Here is a 15,305-nt window from a genome sequence, read left to right on the forward strand (position 1 = left end):
AGAAACTCCACCAGGGAGGCTGTAAAAACAGAAGCAAGCACAGGAAATAATAGCCAATAAGCAGGGCTTCCGATACAATCATGTTCTCATTTCAGTGTCAAGCAGCAGGCCAGGAATGAAGGGAAAAATACCATTCCCTTTCCTTTTTTGGCAATAATGGCTTATAACCTCAGAGGAACCTCTAGCCTTTAGGGACTGGCTCAACGTCTTCTCACTCCACGTGGCTCAGCCGTATAAATACCCTGCTGAGCACTCACTCTCTCCACAGAAGGTCCATAGAGGTATCTTCTGGACCTCTCCCTGGCCTGGCACTCCCAGGGAAYTCAGCTTTTCACTTGGAGACAGCTGATGAGTTTCTTAGTGATGCCCAGACAGCGTAGGGCCAAGTTCCTTAGAAAGGCATRTTTAAATATTGAAGAGAATCACAGGCACATTCTGAATGCCTTGCTCAAATCCGTACAGCCCACGCTGGCAAACAGCTTTCTTGTCCCCAAAACAGCTTGATGGTACTCAACAAATAGATATAGGAATTTCAGGGGAAGAAGAGCATGCCCTGTGGACAGCATCCATGATGAGGTAGAAAACACTTTATTTCACTGAGGCTAAGCAGCTTCCTTGGACTGGCAGGTCRAATCTCAGCAAGCACTTGGGGGCTCAAAGGTAAAACTGCTGCCCTAGAGCTCCTCTGTGCAGTGGATAAGCAGTTGGCTCTGCAGGACATGGACTAGATGGTTCCCTACTGACCATCTTTTCTTGCTAGCTGAGCTATGTAGTGTATAGTACAAGGTGGTGCCTATACTTCCCTCCGTAACATTTAAAGCATAGGAGTCTGAGTAGGGAGAGAGTACCACACAATGAAATTGCACCTGAGAGAGGATATTCTTTGAGGTGATTTAGAGATAACAGTCATCCACTGCTGTTTTTACGGGGAACCTTGGCATAGCAGACTCAGGCAAGTGAGAGGACATCCTGTGATTTTCTTTTTTTTCAGATTAGCAGTGTTCCAAGTCCTCACCAGTAAGCATTTCATAACTTGAGTTATTTTCTTAAGGAAAATGCTCAGGCGGTCCCAAAAGATCTATAACATTTCCTGCACGTGCTCCCACCATAGAGTAATGAAGTCCTGGATAGCCAGCCAGGGCACTGAATCAGGACAGAGAATGGAGTTTTTCAATGCACTGTTTCCTGTAGTTTAGGCATTGGGTTGAGTTAACAATATTAGATGTGGGGCATCTGAGCAGTGTGTAATGAGAAAAGGAAACAGCTCAGCACAAGAAGTAGGGTGGATAAAGAAACCAGGGCTTAGAGTAACAAGGGAAAATAAGAAAAAAAGGAAATAGAAAAGGAGGGAAAAAAATGACTGCAGGAACCAACAAGTAACACCAAAAAGCTATTTTCCGATAAGAGGAAGACTTGCTGGGACAGCAGGATAAGGGCAGAAGAGGACTATTTTCAACATACACAGAAAGACAGGAAAATCTAATCCACATGAATCAAACAGATGTGTTCACCTGGTAGCTCAGAAGTTAATTTAGCTGTGTGGACATATACCAATCCCCTTAGCAGGGACATCAGGCCTCCTCATGGTTTCACCGTAGTTAACAGTACCATGAGACTACTGAAGCTGCCTAGCAAATGCTTTAGTATTTCCTATTAGCAAATGATTTGATGAACTATTCAAATAGTATCAGTCAAATTCATTCTCTCTTTAGTGTCTGTTTTAATAAGACTATTCAAGTAATCATACTTTAGCAATTCTTGGAAAAAATGAAATTCACTCATTTGCATGAGTATGCGTGGGAACAGAATAGTAACGCTACTCTGTGCCAGTGGAGTTTGTGTCATACCCTATTCAAGACACAAAAGGTCAGCTACTTCATCTGACTACTTAGAATTTGAATTTGGAAGATCCAGGATGACTCAACAGTTTAATAATGCATTTGTCAAGTAGATTTGAAAAAAATACCAGAATTTTCCAGGAATATTCTTTTAACAAAAATTCRTATTATTGAAATTGCTGTTTAGGCGTTCTGCTGTTAGGCGTGCAGAAAACCATGCTCATCTGAAGTTTCCATGTATTACCAGATCTGGATTCAGTGATTCTCACATAYGGAGGAAAGACAGCTCAAAATAAACAAAAGTGAGCAGTGGGCMATTTTTTTCCAAAAATCTCTTCAAAATTTGTTATTTTTCAATAAAATATTTAGAATGCACTCATCATGCCTTTCAGATGTGGACGACAGAACAGTATATCAATGTGTAGGAGAGAGGAATTATGGAGAATATCAGGGAATCTTGAAAACTAGATTGTCCCATCTACTTTTGTGTCCTGAATAACTGATACAGCAACTTCTTTTAAATTTCCTTTCCTTTTTTTTTTCCTTTTAACAATTAAAATTCCTTTATTCCAAAGGGTCTTACTATCACAGTGCTTTTGCCAAGCTGCTTCTTGAATACCTAAATCCTCTCTCTTCTGCTTCCTCCTTGTTTATGAATCAGTTATTCAGGCACAAAAGTAGATGGGACAATCTAGTTTTCAAGTCTTGTAATTAAACAAGATAGATATATTCCAGTTCTCATGTGTGTGTCCCTGTGAATTCAGCTGACATGGAAACCCAATATGTAATCCAACTTCTTCAAAACGCCAAAGCTGCTGTTTGGTCCAACACTGGGCCAGTGGGGAGGTGAGGTTTGTTAATGCATCTGGACTAGATCGCCTGTTCTAGCTAGCACAGATCCAACAGTTAACACTGCTTATATTCCCAATGCCCAGAAAGGAGAAAAGCCCCAAGAACAAATCAAAATGAAGTTCTTACCTTTAACAAACACATAAATTTTGGCCATGAGATCCTCGTTAGATGGGAAATTGTCATGAACGCAGATGAAGTAACCAGTGTCATTTGCTGTGACCTTCCTCATGACAAGCATGCTGCAGCTTTGCCTCGTGTTATTGCGGCAATTATTTATGTGTATCCTGGGGTCTTCTTTCTGCTCCTCTCTCAAAAGCCAGCTTACAGAAGGTGCTCCCCTGTCAATACAACACACGAAAATTAAAGATGAGTTCATGACCAGACAAAACTCGGGCTTCCTTCTGGCCATTTCATATAGATATTCCCAGAGTTCATACTCTTGCCATTTGRCAATGAATGAGAAAAGCTGTAGGGTGCTTGTATTTCTAGACAGAAGATAAAATGGATCACCCAACACTCTTCCCCACAGCAGGCTGCAGTGATTTAGCAAGCTAATTCCTAGAGAGAAGTTTAATTTTGATTTTAAGAGACAACCTCAGTACAATGTCTTTCTTTTAATAATACTATATTTTAGCTGCTTCAAACATTAGAAAGTACCAGATAAAATTATATGTTTCTTCCAAGCTGCAGAATTTGCATATTTTAACAGTTAAATTAACTTATACTTTCTTTCAACTCTAAGGCTGCATCAAAAGAGAAGAACATTTACGTAACTTCTCCTCACCTCTCCTGCTTAATCAGCAGTGACTGAATCTTGATTTTGTGAAGGGTCTGGAACTAATCAGATTACAGATCTTAGGTATCTGCTCAAGACACATTTTTTCTAYTCACCTCGTCACTGCAGTCAGAACATAAAACTAGCAGGGCAGATACACCATTTCACCTACCTGATGTATTCGTTGTCTTATCTATGATCACAGCTAATGTCAAATACAATTCTACATAGTTCACGGACAAAAAACAAGATCTTTGTATAAGCTGTTGTGGAACTCAGAGAGAACTTTCAGTTGACCTAAGTTAGCTCGGTAACAGGCACTAGTTGTGCTAGTCCTGTTGTGTTAGAAACATCAGGGCATACCATGGGAGCAGGAGCTCTTGGAGCTCTGTTCAGCATGGGATGTGCTCGTAGGGCTCTAGTGGAATGTAACTGTTCATGCGATTAAGATTATGGCCTTTCTGTAAGAGATTGTTTTTTGCTGGTCAGTGTGGAAACTGATGGAGTATCAGGAGTCTGTGGATTCTTCTGGAGAAGTTGCAGTTTGTGTTAAAGGGGGGCAGTTTCTCTTTCCGTGTTTGCAGAGAGAGCCCACTCCGTTCAAAAGCACAGGGAGTTCACTGACTCCTTCTCAATGAGTTCCTATTGACCTAGTGGCATTTGCTGAGCTGGGGAAGGAGGAAGACCCTCTGAACTTCTCCAACTGAGCATAGCCAGGRAGAAGCTCAGTCTGGACACATCAGTTCAGTGTAGAGATGATCATACTTAATTCATCTAACAAGCATGCTGTGTAGGATTTCCAGTTAGCTAGTAACTCTGCTCTTTCTGTACCTGTTGCTTTCTAGCGGTGCAATAGGTGCAGCAAGGGAACGTGTATGCCTGTAAACTCTCAGTGATACTTAAACAAACATCCTCTTGGCCCTCGTTTCTGCCCGTCCTTTTGTCGCCTTCCTGAAGATGATGCRGACATGGGGCTGAATTCTTGAGGTTATTTCCAGCACGTAGCTGACTGAGAACACTGAGAAAAGTGTGAATATCCTCTCTGGTGAACAGCCTCACCCTCATTTTTGGATGCACTGTTGACTTGAACAACTCCACCTCATCCGTCATACCAGCTTCCTGTCCTTCAGAGTTCTGAATTACTTTTTGATGGGGAAGTCCCTACCCCGTGCTCTTTCCCAACTCTACTAACGTCATTAACGACGTAATGACAACCTCTGTCAAAAAATGGGACTCGTGGCCCTGCATATGGAGCAATGCCACTTCACATTCAAATATTCAGCACCCACTGAGTGCTGCGGTCCTTGCCTCTCTCCTGTTGCCCGGTCTGTGCTCTGCTGCTTGATGTCTGCCAGGGTTGGCAATCTGCAACAGTGGCTCTGTAGAACAGATGAGGGATTTCACACATCTGTATTTCCTTAAACGTGCCCACCTTTTCTGCCAGGATATTTTATCCAGTTAGAAGATGAAGACTTTGGCCTTTGCTTTGGGGTTTTTACAGATCTGGCAGAGGGGAGTTGCAGCAGCAGCAGCAGCAGCAGTAGCAGCAGCAGCAGCAGCTTTGACCAGGCTGCCAAACATGAGGAAATCCTGGTCAAGAATCTCAGAAGAATGGAGTTTGACAGAGAAGGGAAATTCACACTGAGTTACCTTAGTTTTCAACAGCTTCCAGCTCTTTCTACTCTCTTGTGCTGCAGTCCACACAGACCTAATGCTCATTGGGAGTAGGAATAACTTCAGAGCTTCCTTCTGGGCCAGTTTGTGAGTGTGCAGGTGCTCATGTCTACATGATTGACATCAGAGGACCTGATATAGGGGGATCTCRCACTCAAAATGCAGAAATCGCAATTCTAGCTTCTAATCCCTGCTGTTGTATGATGTGAGGCAAGTAACTGAACTGCTCTGGGCCTCTTTTCCCATGTTAACATGGAAGGTAATACTTTTTTACCTCTCAGGCCTGCTGTGTGGATTTATTGCCTCACATCCATAAAGTAATTTGGGATGACTGCCAGCACTACGGAAGTGCTAAAGACATAACAATTTCTTTATTCGTTTGTTCATCTGTTGATTTGAGGAAAATAGGATGCTCCTACAGACTAAGAAGGCAATGAACTGCTGAAAAGTAGTGATTTAATTGGCCTGGAGCACCACACTGAACTCAGGTCCACATAACATGGTTTATTGAGTATTTAGATTTAAAAGGACAGTTTAAACTTTATTGCCTTCATGATTGCTGCTTGCCAAACTAAAAATATCATTGTAAGGTTATTTTGACCTCAAAAGCCACACGGCTAGCTGCAGGTATTTGGAGAAAACTGACTTACACTGCAGAAAACATCACGGATGTATGCAGTATGAATGCCTTTCACTATAACAATGAATTAAATAGACTGGGACAAAGATCCGAAGAGGCATACGTGTCAGCATAAACTACAGCTCACGTTTCACCTTCCCATTGTGTTTTCTTACTGTCTCCAGTAACTTCTGTTGCAGGAAACTAAACATGTACTGGCTACAGGTAACAGTCAAGAAGACTTTGCCAGAAGGTTTAAAAATAAAAAYAGTGTGCATGCATGAGAAAGAGAGAAATTGTGGATAGTTTGTACTACCTTAAGCCTTCTCTTTTACAACACTCTCTAAAGACATTAAAAAAACAACAAGCTTGGCCTATAAATCACACTCAGAACAAGTGCCACCTCCTTACATCACAGTCTGAGGTCTTTCGCGTGACYGAGCAAGAAAATGCAGGTTCTGACACAGCAGAAAGTGCCCTGACTCTCTGCATTTATTACACAGTTGCCTGCCGGTCAGCTGTGGCCATACACTCCACATCCCACATTTCTAGAGGATCATCTCCCCATAAACACAAGYCATTACCAAAATTTTGCATTTTCCTTATAGGGCTAGTTTCTACACACTGTGCTGAGAGTTGAAGTGTTTTCAAAATGTATGATCAACAGTCTGGTGTTTATGAGTCCTGGCTATCTTTGATTTAAAGGATATAATCTGTTCAAACAGGTCAGATCTTTGAATGGCCATGTACTAACTGCTCTTTATTTAATTGTCATCTCATAGGCTGGACAATATCTGAGGTCAGGAAGTTTAAGCACATATACATAGAATGGGCTGATTACAAACCCTGGTGATCCTGTGTGTCATTTAGTTACACACAGTGAGTGAAAGATGCATTTTAKCTATGCAAGAGCTGAATCTGAACGTATTTACAGAGGAGGATTTTCCAGTCATGTCCTTAAGTGAGATACATCCCCCTCCCATAAGCTTTCCCATGTGCTGACTCAGGAGTTTGTCTGGGTCCCTTTACAATGTACAGAAACCAAGCTGAACATTGACTAAATACTTTCCTCCCTGCTGTAATACAGCCCATTACATTGCATGTGCRGGATCACGGCTGTGCAGCAGTCTTTGCTCTCCCCTATCCAGAAGCCGTACTGTGCCAAGGTAATCAATAGACCCAAGGGAATCCAGCACTACTGGAGCAATCCTTACCTGCATTTTATTTTTAGGACGTCTCCTGGAGAAAGTACAATGTGGTCTTTTGCAATGCTCAGTGTTGGTTTCTCAAAAAGTTCTTTCTCAGCAAGACCTGACCCAAATAAAGAAAAAGCATCATTAGGCAGGCAATTCAGTATGTTTTGAACAGACACAATACTGCTGAGGAAAGCTTTTTGTTTTGTAAATAGTGCCTAATTTGGGGGCCCATACAAGGCTTTCATTTATATTGATGCAATTCAGTTGAGCGTAGAGTTACATGGTATCTAGTGAGCTTGTGTTTCATTTCATTATTCATCTCTCTCTTTTGTAATACTGGCACCTGCACTTCTGCTGATAGTCTCTCCTCTATTCAGATTTGGCTGTATCACTGGATTATTGCAATTTTAGGACAAAAAATTAGTTTCAAAAGGATATTATACACACACAAAAGTGGAAGGAATTCAGTCTTTGGGTAATAATTTGATGTATGATATTAGTAATGTTTAAATTCATAWCATTTTAATCAATGGAAGAAGAAAAAACAAAAATTTTGAGGAGTGCCTCCTTCCAGTTATCAACCGCAAATAATCTGCTGTATTAAAAGCAAAACAAAAGCCTACAATTTTCCAAAGCAATATTCACAAATATTGCATTTGAACTAAATAGCAAGCTGCCTTATTTGAGGTTACTGTAGTTGTATTCTCGTATAATGATTCAAGGCAAATTTGCAGTAATGTCTGGGACCTGATTATCAGTGCTAGTGTGACGAGGATGGCCATGTCTCTAATGATGATGGTCAGTAATGGCAGAGGTCTCTTTCATCATCATCTCCTGGCTCAGGAGATGTCTTCTGAACAGTCCTGTTTCCTAAGCCTCTGCAGCAGCAGAACAAGAACGCAGATACAGTTTCCTGTGCTCCCCTCTGCACTAAAGCATAGTTTCTGCATAAGCAGTTCCCAGCCAGTGTGTGAACACTGTTGCTACTCTGTGACAGATCTGAAAACCAAGGCACAAAAAAGCGATGTGACCTGCCTGACCTCTCACAGGTCATCGGCAGGGCCTGGAAAGCAGGTTGTATCTGCTGACACCAGTGTGGGGCTTTGGCCGGTGGACYAAGCCTGCTGCTTTCTGTGCCTGAATTCAGCAGATTCAGCACTCTGAGTCTTCCTGTCAACCAGCTTCAGAAAGTTTAACATGAAACTGTCCTAAATGAGAAGCATATCTGAGTGTATATCTATGCTGATATAATTTTCAGCGAATGAACTGAGAAGAAACAGAAGTGAGGTTGGCCAGGCTGGTTTCCTTGTCCAAAATAAGAGTAACATAATCAAGGAAAGGACAAACAGGCTTAGATAAGCATCTCAATTTCCAAAGCTATGACATTAAAGCCTTATGTTTTCTTTCCCCTCCTGCTCTTCACATCTATATCTTCTCCTTTGCCTTGAACTTGATAAGCCAGAAATATTCAGCTGGGCTTATAACAGAGGCATTAATCTCAGCAGAACATTGATAACATATCTAACAAAAAGAGAAACATCAGAGTTTAACTTTTCAACTGGATGAAGCAGTGATTTTCTTGCCTCCCACCTCCCCTCTCCTCTCATCTCCCTTTTACTAGATTCAAGYGAAACCCTCTTTGCCTGGCTTATTCACTCAGAGAGGCAAGTGAATCACTCCCACTTTGGACAATCTGGTTGCTTCTACAAGCGATTCAAACTCCCATCAGAAATGACCTGCTAATATCTCCTGGCACCAAAAGAGGACTCTGCCCAGAAATCAAAATTTCTAGACTCCTTCTGAAGACAGACTGACCCTTCCTATGGACCTTTAGTGAAGACTTTAAACTAGTCCCGACCACTGCTGAAGACATTGCCCATGCAAATGCACGCTTGCACACAGTTTCGCAGTACTGCTGRTGCTGTAGGCCTAGCTCCAACGTTCACTGCAGAACGACGATGCAATGTTGGACTCTGGCCAACACAAGCTCCCTCCTCTGCCTTCTTGTTAGATCTGCCTAAAGATGTTCAGGGTGACATGTGCAGGGTGCAGAATCACATTTAGTAAAGAATCAACCCAAGGAGGCCTGAACCACACAGGAGGAGACCTGAGTGGGCAAGTAGGTCCTTGCACTCAACTCAGAGGTCCGTCAGGTTTCTGGAAGCACCTAGTTCACATGGAGCACGGCCTGAGTTTCCGCATGTGTTTATCCCACTGTACTGGGGTAAACCCAGTCTCTTAAGACCATGTGTTGCTCTTTGCAATAACAAACCAAAAAAACAGCCTGTAGCTGTGGAAATGTTTTTCAAGCATCATTTAATTAGCTAGCTGAGGGTTATTTTGGTGCTGTGCAGCCCTCCAAGGATACAGTACTACCATGATACACTCTGGGCTGTTTACGTTGTGACTTCAGCCAGGTGCTGCCTCAACTTAGAAAATCCCAGTCTTTGTAATAATCTTTTATTTGGTTCCTCTTGTGCCTTCAGTTGTTCTTAGGGCTTACGGGGGCTTAGCTGCTGTCTTGAGCTGGCGTTTTGAACAGGGCTGAGCTTTGCTTCTGCTGAGCAAGGGTGACACCACCCGAGGGGTCTGCAACACAGTGCCAGGCAGCTGCCATTAGACCCGCGCCGCTAATGGGACCGCAGTGCAAAGCGGTCAGTTTTACAATATTTGAGGCTGCTTTTTATAAAAGAAAGAAAAGTTTTTTTTCAATTATTCTGTTTATATTTCTGTGCAACTTCTTTCACAAAGCTTATTTTGGCCTTGGGAGCTGAAGAAAAGCATAAGCAAAGGGTAATTTCAGTGCTTTTCTACCCCATAGAGAGCAAGGGTAGAAATTCCTCTGCCGCACACCCATCTGATCGCCGCTGCCAGGGGACAGAGGGGTTTTATAAACACGGCGCGTGCCCTTTCTGCCATGCCAGAGCCAAAGCCGAGTGGACTGAAAGAACAAAGTTCTAAGGCCAAACTGGGGGAMCGGGGTAGGCTGGGCTCGGTCAGCACGTCCGAATGCCAAAAGCAGCAGGATGACGCTGCACAAAACGCTTATCCTTCCCGTGCTCCCTTAGAGCTGGCCTTCATTTTCAGAGGCAAAGCCGGGGACGGCCCCAGGGCTTGTTGGATGAGAGGAAAGGGAGTTGCTCCACTTGTGTATTTGTTTTATATATTTGAGGAGCCGCACGGCTTTGAGCAGGCATTCGGACTCTGAAAGCCRCTTCGTGCGGAGAGGAGCAGGCATGCCGGCTACCTCATACTTGGCAGCGYGTCCCCTTGTTTTCCACAACTACTGCACCCTAACATTTGTTTGGGATTGGATTCTTTTTCGCAGTGGTCAGTGGTGCCAAGGGAACCTGTGCTGGAGCGAGATACTGTTTAGCTTGTACAAAGAATGAGTCTTCTGGGACATTTTGTGCAGGTCTTGTATTTGCTGGTGAGCTCTTGATTACTAGAGTTGTGAAATGCAGGCAGGTACGGTCTCGTTCTGGGAAGCGCAGATTTAACCCAATGTTGCCTTCTATAAGCATTTTTTTTAAATATGCCCTGTGGCTGCGGTACAATGCTTYTCCGTCTTAATACGCTACGCAAATGCTCACCATTTACGCATATTTCATTTCCGTTTTATGGCTTTAACCAATACTCTAGCACTTCTCAAAAGAAGTTTTTACTGCTACTGTGTATATTCTSTAAAATCTCTCATGCCATGAAGGACATCTCTCTGGGGTAGCACTCTGGTTCTCCAGTAAACCCAGAGCCTACAACCTGCTCRTGGTGGAATGGGAGATCCATGCTGCTGGCCGGGGTCCCGCTGAAGCTAGTGCAGTCTGCTTGTGCAGCTCAAATTACAATGTCTGGGCCTAAAATAACATTCTCCCCTTCCCTGCTAAATAATTTTGGTCCTGCTCTAGGGCTACAAGGGTCATAAAATTAAAAACAAGTATTCACGCCAACCATGTCATTACCATAGCAAAGCTCTCAAGAGGAACAAACAGCTAGAGAGGCTCTATTCTGCAGCAAGATGCAGAGAAGGAGCAGGGACCAGCGTCAGCAGGACGGCTGCACCTCCCGKCTGCTTTGTGAAGCTGACGCTGCCGTATGGCTTGGGTGAGGAAGCTGGTGCAGCATCCTTCCTTAGACCCTCTGGGGTGGTTTGGGTTAAGATGCTTAACAGGTCACGTTGCAGAATTAGCGGAGCGCCCATTGCCTCCCGCAGAGCTGTATGCAGGTCTGAGCAATGCAAGCCCTCTGTAAGTCAAGGGAGAAAGACAGGTTCCTCCTGAGAAGTGACCTGGAGTGCCTGACGTTAGGTTCCTGCCCTCAAAAACTTGTTCCCAAAGCCAGCTGACTACAGGGAGACTYGCGAGCTTAGCATTACCATGTGAAAGGTAGAAAGACCTTGGATTCAGGGTCTATCTTGACTCAGGGTGGTTTTGGGGGGGCTATTTCCAAGAATTTATTCCTACCTTTTATTTAGCCTTTACCATTCTTCTCTTGACAGTGAAACCCCAAACACAACACAAATCCTTGGGAATGAAATGTGAAAGGTTGATTGATACAATACCCAGAGAAGAAAAGTATCCTTAAAACCATTTCTCCTGTCATAATCTGATTTTGTAACACAGCCAGCGGTGAACGTGGGAGGATCCCCAGGCAGAGGGTAATGTGTGACCTCCCTCACCTCTCTGTCAGATGATTTCTAGCTCTATCTCACTTGGCTGAGGGAGATCCCTCCCACACTAAACTAACATCTGAATGTTCCTGCTAGCACCATTGCTAAGCATGGATAAAAACTATTTTTAATCTTTGTTTCTTATTGTAACAGTCTTCCTTCAAGCGTCCTCTAGGCACTGTAACTAGCCAGTAGCTATCCTGAAAAGAGCACTTGCAAATGCTTGCTGAGACTGAATGTATCCAGGTACCGTATATAGTGACAGCTAACGTCAATATGATATCTGATTAAGGGATCTGCGGATCCCTTTTGGGCACTGCAGCACACAGAGGAGAGGAAAGCTGAAAGAACCGCAGCAAAGAGCACCTAACCCCTGCATCAGCTGACAAAGAAATAACGACTAGTCAAACAGGAGACCACTGTGTTGACAGCTAAACGAAGCAGGTTCGACTAAGGCCCTGATTCCACAAGGATTTGTGCATACAAATAGCTTTATGCGCATGATTGAACTCCAGGGGCTATTCATGTGTGTAAAGTCACCCTTGTGCATAGATCTGGGCCCTGGGACACATCAGGTCCCATTAGAAGAGACTGGAAGCCAGAGTTTCAGAGCTCATTTTAGCAGGAGGAGGAGAGATGCACAAACACAATATTCAAAAAGTGTTTGTTTATCAGCAATAGGTGGGGAATGCTTTTAACCATGAGCCATGCTTACCTTCGAGCAACTTAAATGTTTTCTGCAAAACTGAAAGTATTTTTGAAGATCAGAGGCTAGATCAAGAACATAACCGTACTCTGAAAACACCCCATAGATTCAGCGGGGCCTATATAAATGGCATGGTTGTCCCGATCACCAATAATACGGATCCTGCAGGTGAAGACTCATGATGCTACCTGCCAGGGAAGAGCCGCTGACACTCAGTCTCTCCCAGCTGCTTTATATCTGCAGCATTAAACAGCATGAAGGAGAGACAGCAGCCTCTGCTCTGAGATGCCAGGGTCTCCAATCCCAAGCACACAGTGTGAGTACATTTGAAAAAAAAAAGAGCAGGTGCCAGTTTTAAAAGGGGATTTTTATGAGCATATGCTCAAGGAAATGCTGTTTTCACTGCAATTAGAAAGTTGAAGGATTCAGTGAAAAACTGTGTTTCAACTAATGGCCTGTAATCGCGTAAGGATTTATTTGAAGGCCACCCCCTAAGAAAAGAGAAGATAGAGCAGTACTGCCAGCATTATGGTAGAACAAGCCTTGAAATATTTGGTGTATTTTTAAGTCTTTGGCTCCTAAATCACCTTTCCCTTTTTATAATTGAGTAAATTTCTATCACTTTAAAAATTTAAAAAGACATTAGAAAGTAACTAAAAAGACTCATCCTCTCCCCTTTTTTTGTTGCAACTTTGGGTGGGAGATGGGCATATGGTTTTTGATTCCACTAGACTCAGATATCGCCACTGATAAAATGTCTTATGGTCTCTATTCAAAATGCAAATTTTTCTAAATGAAATGTTATTGCTGGCTGTTACTGCTGGGCATCCATTAGGATGCTCTTGTGGTGAAGATCCTGATTGTAAATCAGGAACAGACCTCTCAAATTTCTTCTCTTCTGCCAGTGAGTGAGTGCTTGATAGACCACTTGCTAGGTACTGAGTCAATACAGAGGGCAGAGGCCCCACTGGTGTGCTGGAAATGGGGAATGGGTTGCTTTGTAGGAGTTGTTGAGGGTAACTTACCCTCTAGACCTAATGCAGTTTGACTGTTTCTCCTTCATTTCATGATTTGCTCATGGTGTTGATTTTGATCTCTCTCAAGCCCCAGTTGTCCATCAGCATATTGAGGTTAACATCTTAACATGTCCGTAAAGATTTACACCATTCATCTTTTCTTATGCATCTGTACAGTGTTTAACATACAGGGGCTATGACTTCCTCCTCAGGTGCTGATATGGTCTAAACCCATGTTTATTCCTCAGTGAACTATTTTTCTAGAGGAGGAGAGGAGTAGGGGTTTAGACTGTCTCTGCCCTATTCCTACACAAAGTGGGAATGACACTTTAGCAAGTGCTGCATCTTGCCCAAAGAGGTTGTGGAGTCTCCATCGAGATACTCAAAACCAGACTGGAGATGGTTCTGGGCAACTTGCTCTAGATGACCCTGCATGAACAGTGAGGTCGGACCAGATGATCTCCAGGGGTCCCTTCCAAACCCAGCTATTCTGTGAGGCAGGTAACCAAGCTATTCCTCACATATCCAGACTGGTTATCTTGGTTACATGGTACTTGCGCAATAATTGCAAAGCTGAGAAAAATCACCTAAGGGCAATGGACAAAATAAAATCAAGACATCTCTGCCACCTTTGCTGAGAAAACCAAACCACATGGAGATGCAAGAGCAGGTTGTCAGCAAACTGACAGACTCTCCATACACACACACAGCATCAAAAACAAGCAGAGAAAGCACATTTGTTTATAGCTCTTCTGGAGCAATCACAGTTGCAGAGCCAAATACAATGAAGGCAGATGTTTAATCACCTCCAAGACGTAGACCTGACTGTAATGGGAAAAACAGTCACCCTGAAAAGCCTATCTCTGGAAAATGTGTGCGCTCCAGATCTGCCAGGGAAGTCAAGTGCTTGCCAACTCAAGCTTGCTTCTAGTTGCCACTGCTCAGGGACCTGAACCTCACTGTCATTTGGTCATTGATCCATTTGCCCTCCTTCTGCCTAGCTAGGCCTGTGGAGGGAATYGGCCACATAAGCAAGGCGACCAAAGCCCCAAATACCTTTCTGGGAGAATTCTTCCTTTGGGACAGCAAAGTGACGAGAGGAGACGATGTTATTGGTCAGCCCTGGCAACTGGCATGCTTAAAGCTTTCTCCATCCCTGGGTTTCACTGCAGCATGGGGGATGCACCTGCCACAAAGCTGCATTTGACCTTCCAGGACGGGAGTGCAAGAAACCCATCCATCTGCAGCACCGCTGAGTGCTGTGAGCAGCCCGCACAGCTCTGCAGGACCTGGAAGGGGCAAGAGCAGAGCACAAGACTGACCTGAAAAAACAGCTACACAGAGATAAAACACCTGGAGGTGTGCTCTCCTCTGCTAGTTTTTGCAAGAAAGGCAAAGAACCAGCGAAACGGATGYATCTGTAGCTTTTACCAAAACTATCTCCCTGGCCTACACTGCTGTTACTTAAGCAAAATTATTTTTAAGGAAAATGGCTCAGCAATTCTTAAAGATTTTACTATTTTCTTTGTTTCATTTAGGGGAATGGTTGCCAGAATCATATCTTCTGTTGATTCCTACCCAGAAATAACCAGGAATCCCCAAGAACAGTTCTGCAACAGCAATGGTATGTGTGGGAACATAACTAGCAACTTGTAGGCCAGAGACAGAGCTTCCATTCCTACAAAGCTTAACAAGTTCATCCAAAATTAAATTAGCAATCACTAACTCATCAGGAGAGATGGCTAAAATTCTCCCAAGGCATTCTACTGCTAGTGCTAACCCAAGAGGAGTATTTGCTGGCAAAGGAACAGGCTTCATGGGTTTGTTGATTTTCCAAGCCAGAGGAGCTAGTATTTGTTTAGCTGATTCATGAGAAAGGGGAGTAGTTCACACTAGTTCTTGTTCTCTGCCCTCCACAAATAGAAGTTTTGTGTAGCTCAGCCAGGAGACAGTAGTTTGGGTG

At 43.5% G+C, this 15,305-nt stretch overlaps 1 protein-coding gene across 1 annotated transcript in view; it reads right to left on the reverse strand.

The window, feature by feature from the left end:
• Positions 1-15,305, reverse strand: part of LOC146584664 (vascular endothelial growth factor receptor kdr-like) — a 180,655-nt gene that overhangs the window by 95,401 nt on the left and 69,949 nt on the right. The window contains exons 2-3 of the mRNA XM_085324289.1: positions 6,973-7,069; positions 2,817-3,028 (exon numbers count right to left, since the gene is read on the reverse strand). Of these exons, the coding sequence (XP_085180415.1) occupies positions 2,817-3,028; positions 6,973-7,069 (309 nt within the window). The remainder of the gene's footprint in view (positions 1-2,816; positions 3,029-6,972; positions 7,070-15,305) is intronic.

Source organism: Rhea americana, unplaced genomic scaffold (genome assembly GCF_003343005.1).
Source record: "Rhea americana isolate MKP2758 unplaced genomic scaffold, rheAme1 scaffold_90, whole genome shotgun sequence".
Classification (NCBI taxonomy): Eukaryota; Metazoa; Chordata; class Aves; order Rheiformes; family Rheidae; genus Rhea; species Rhea americana.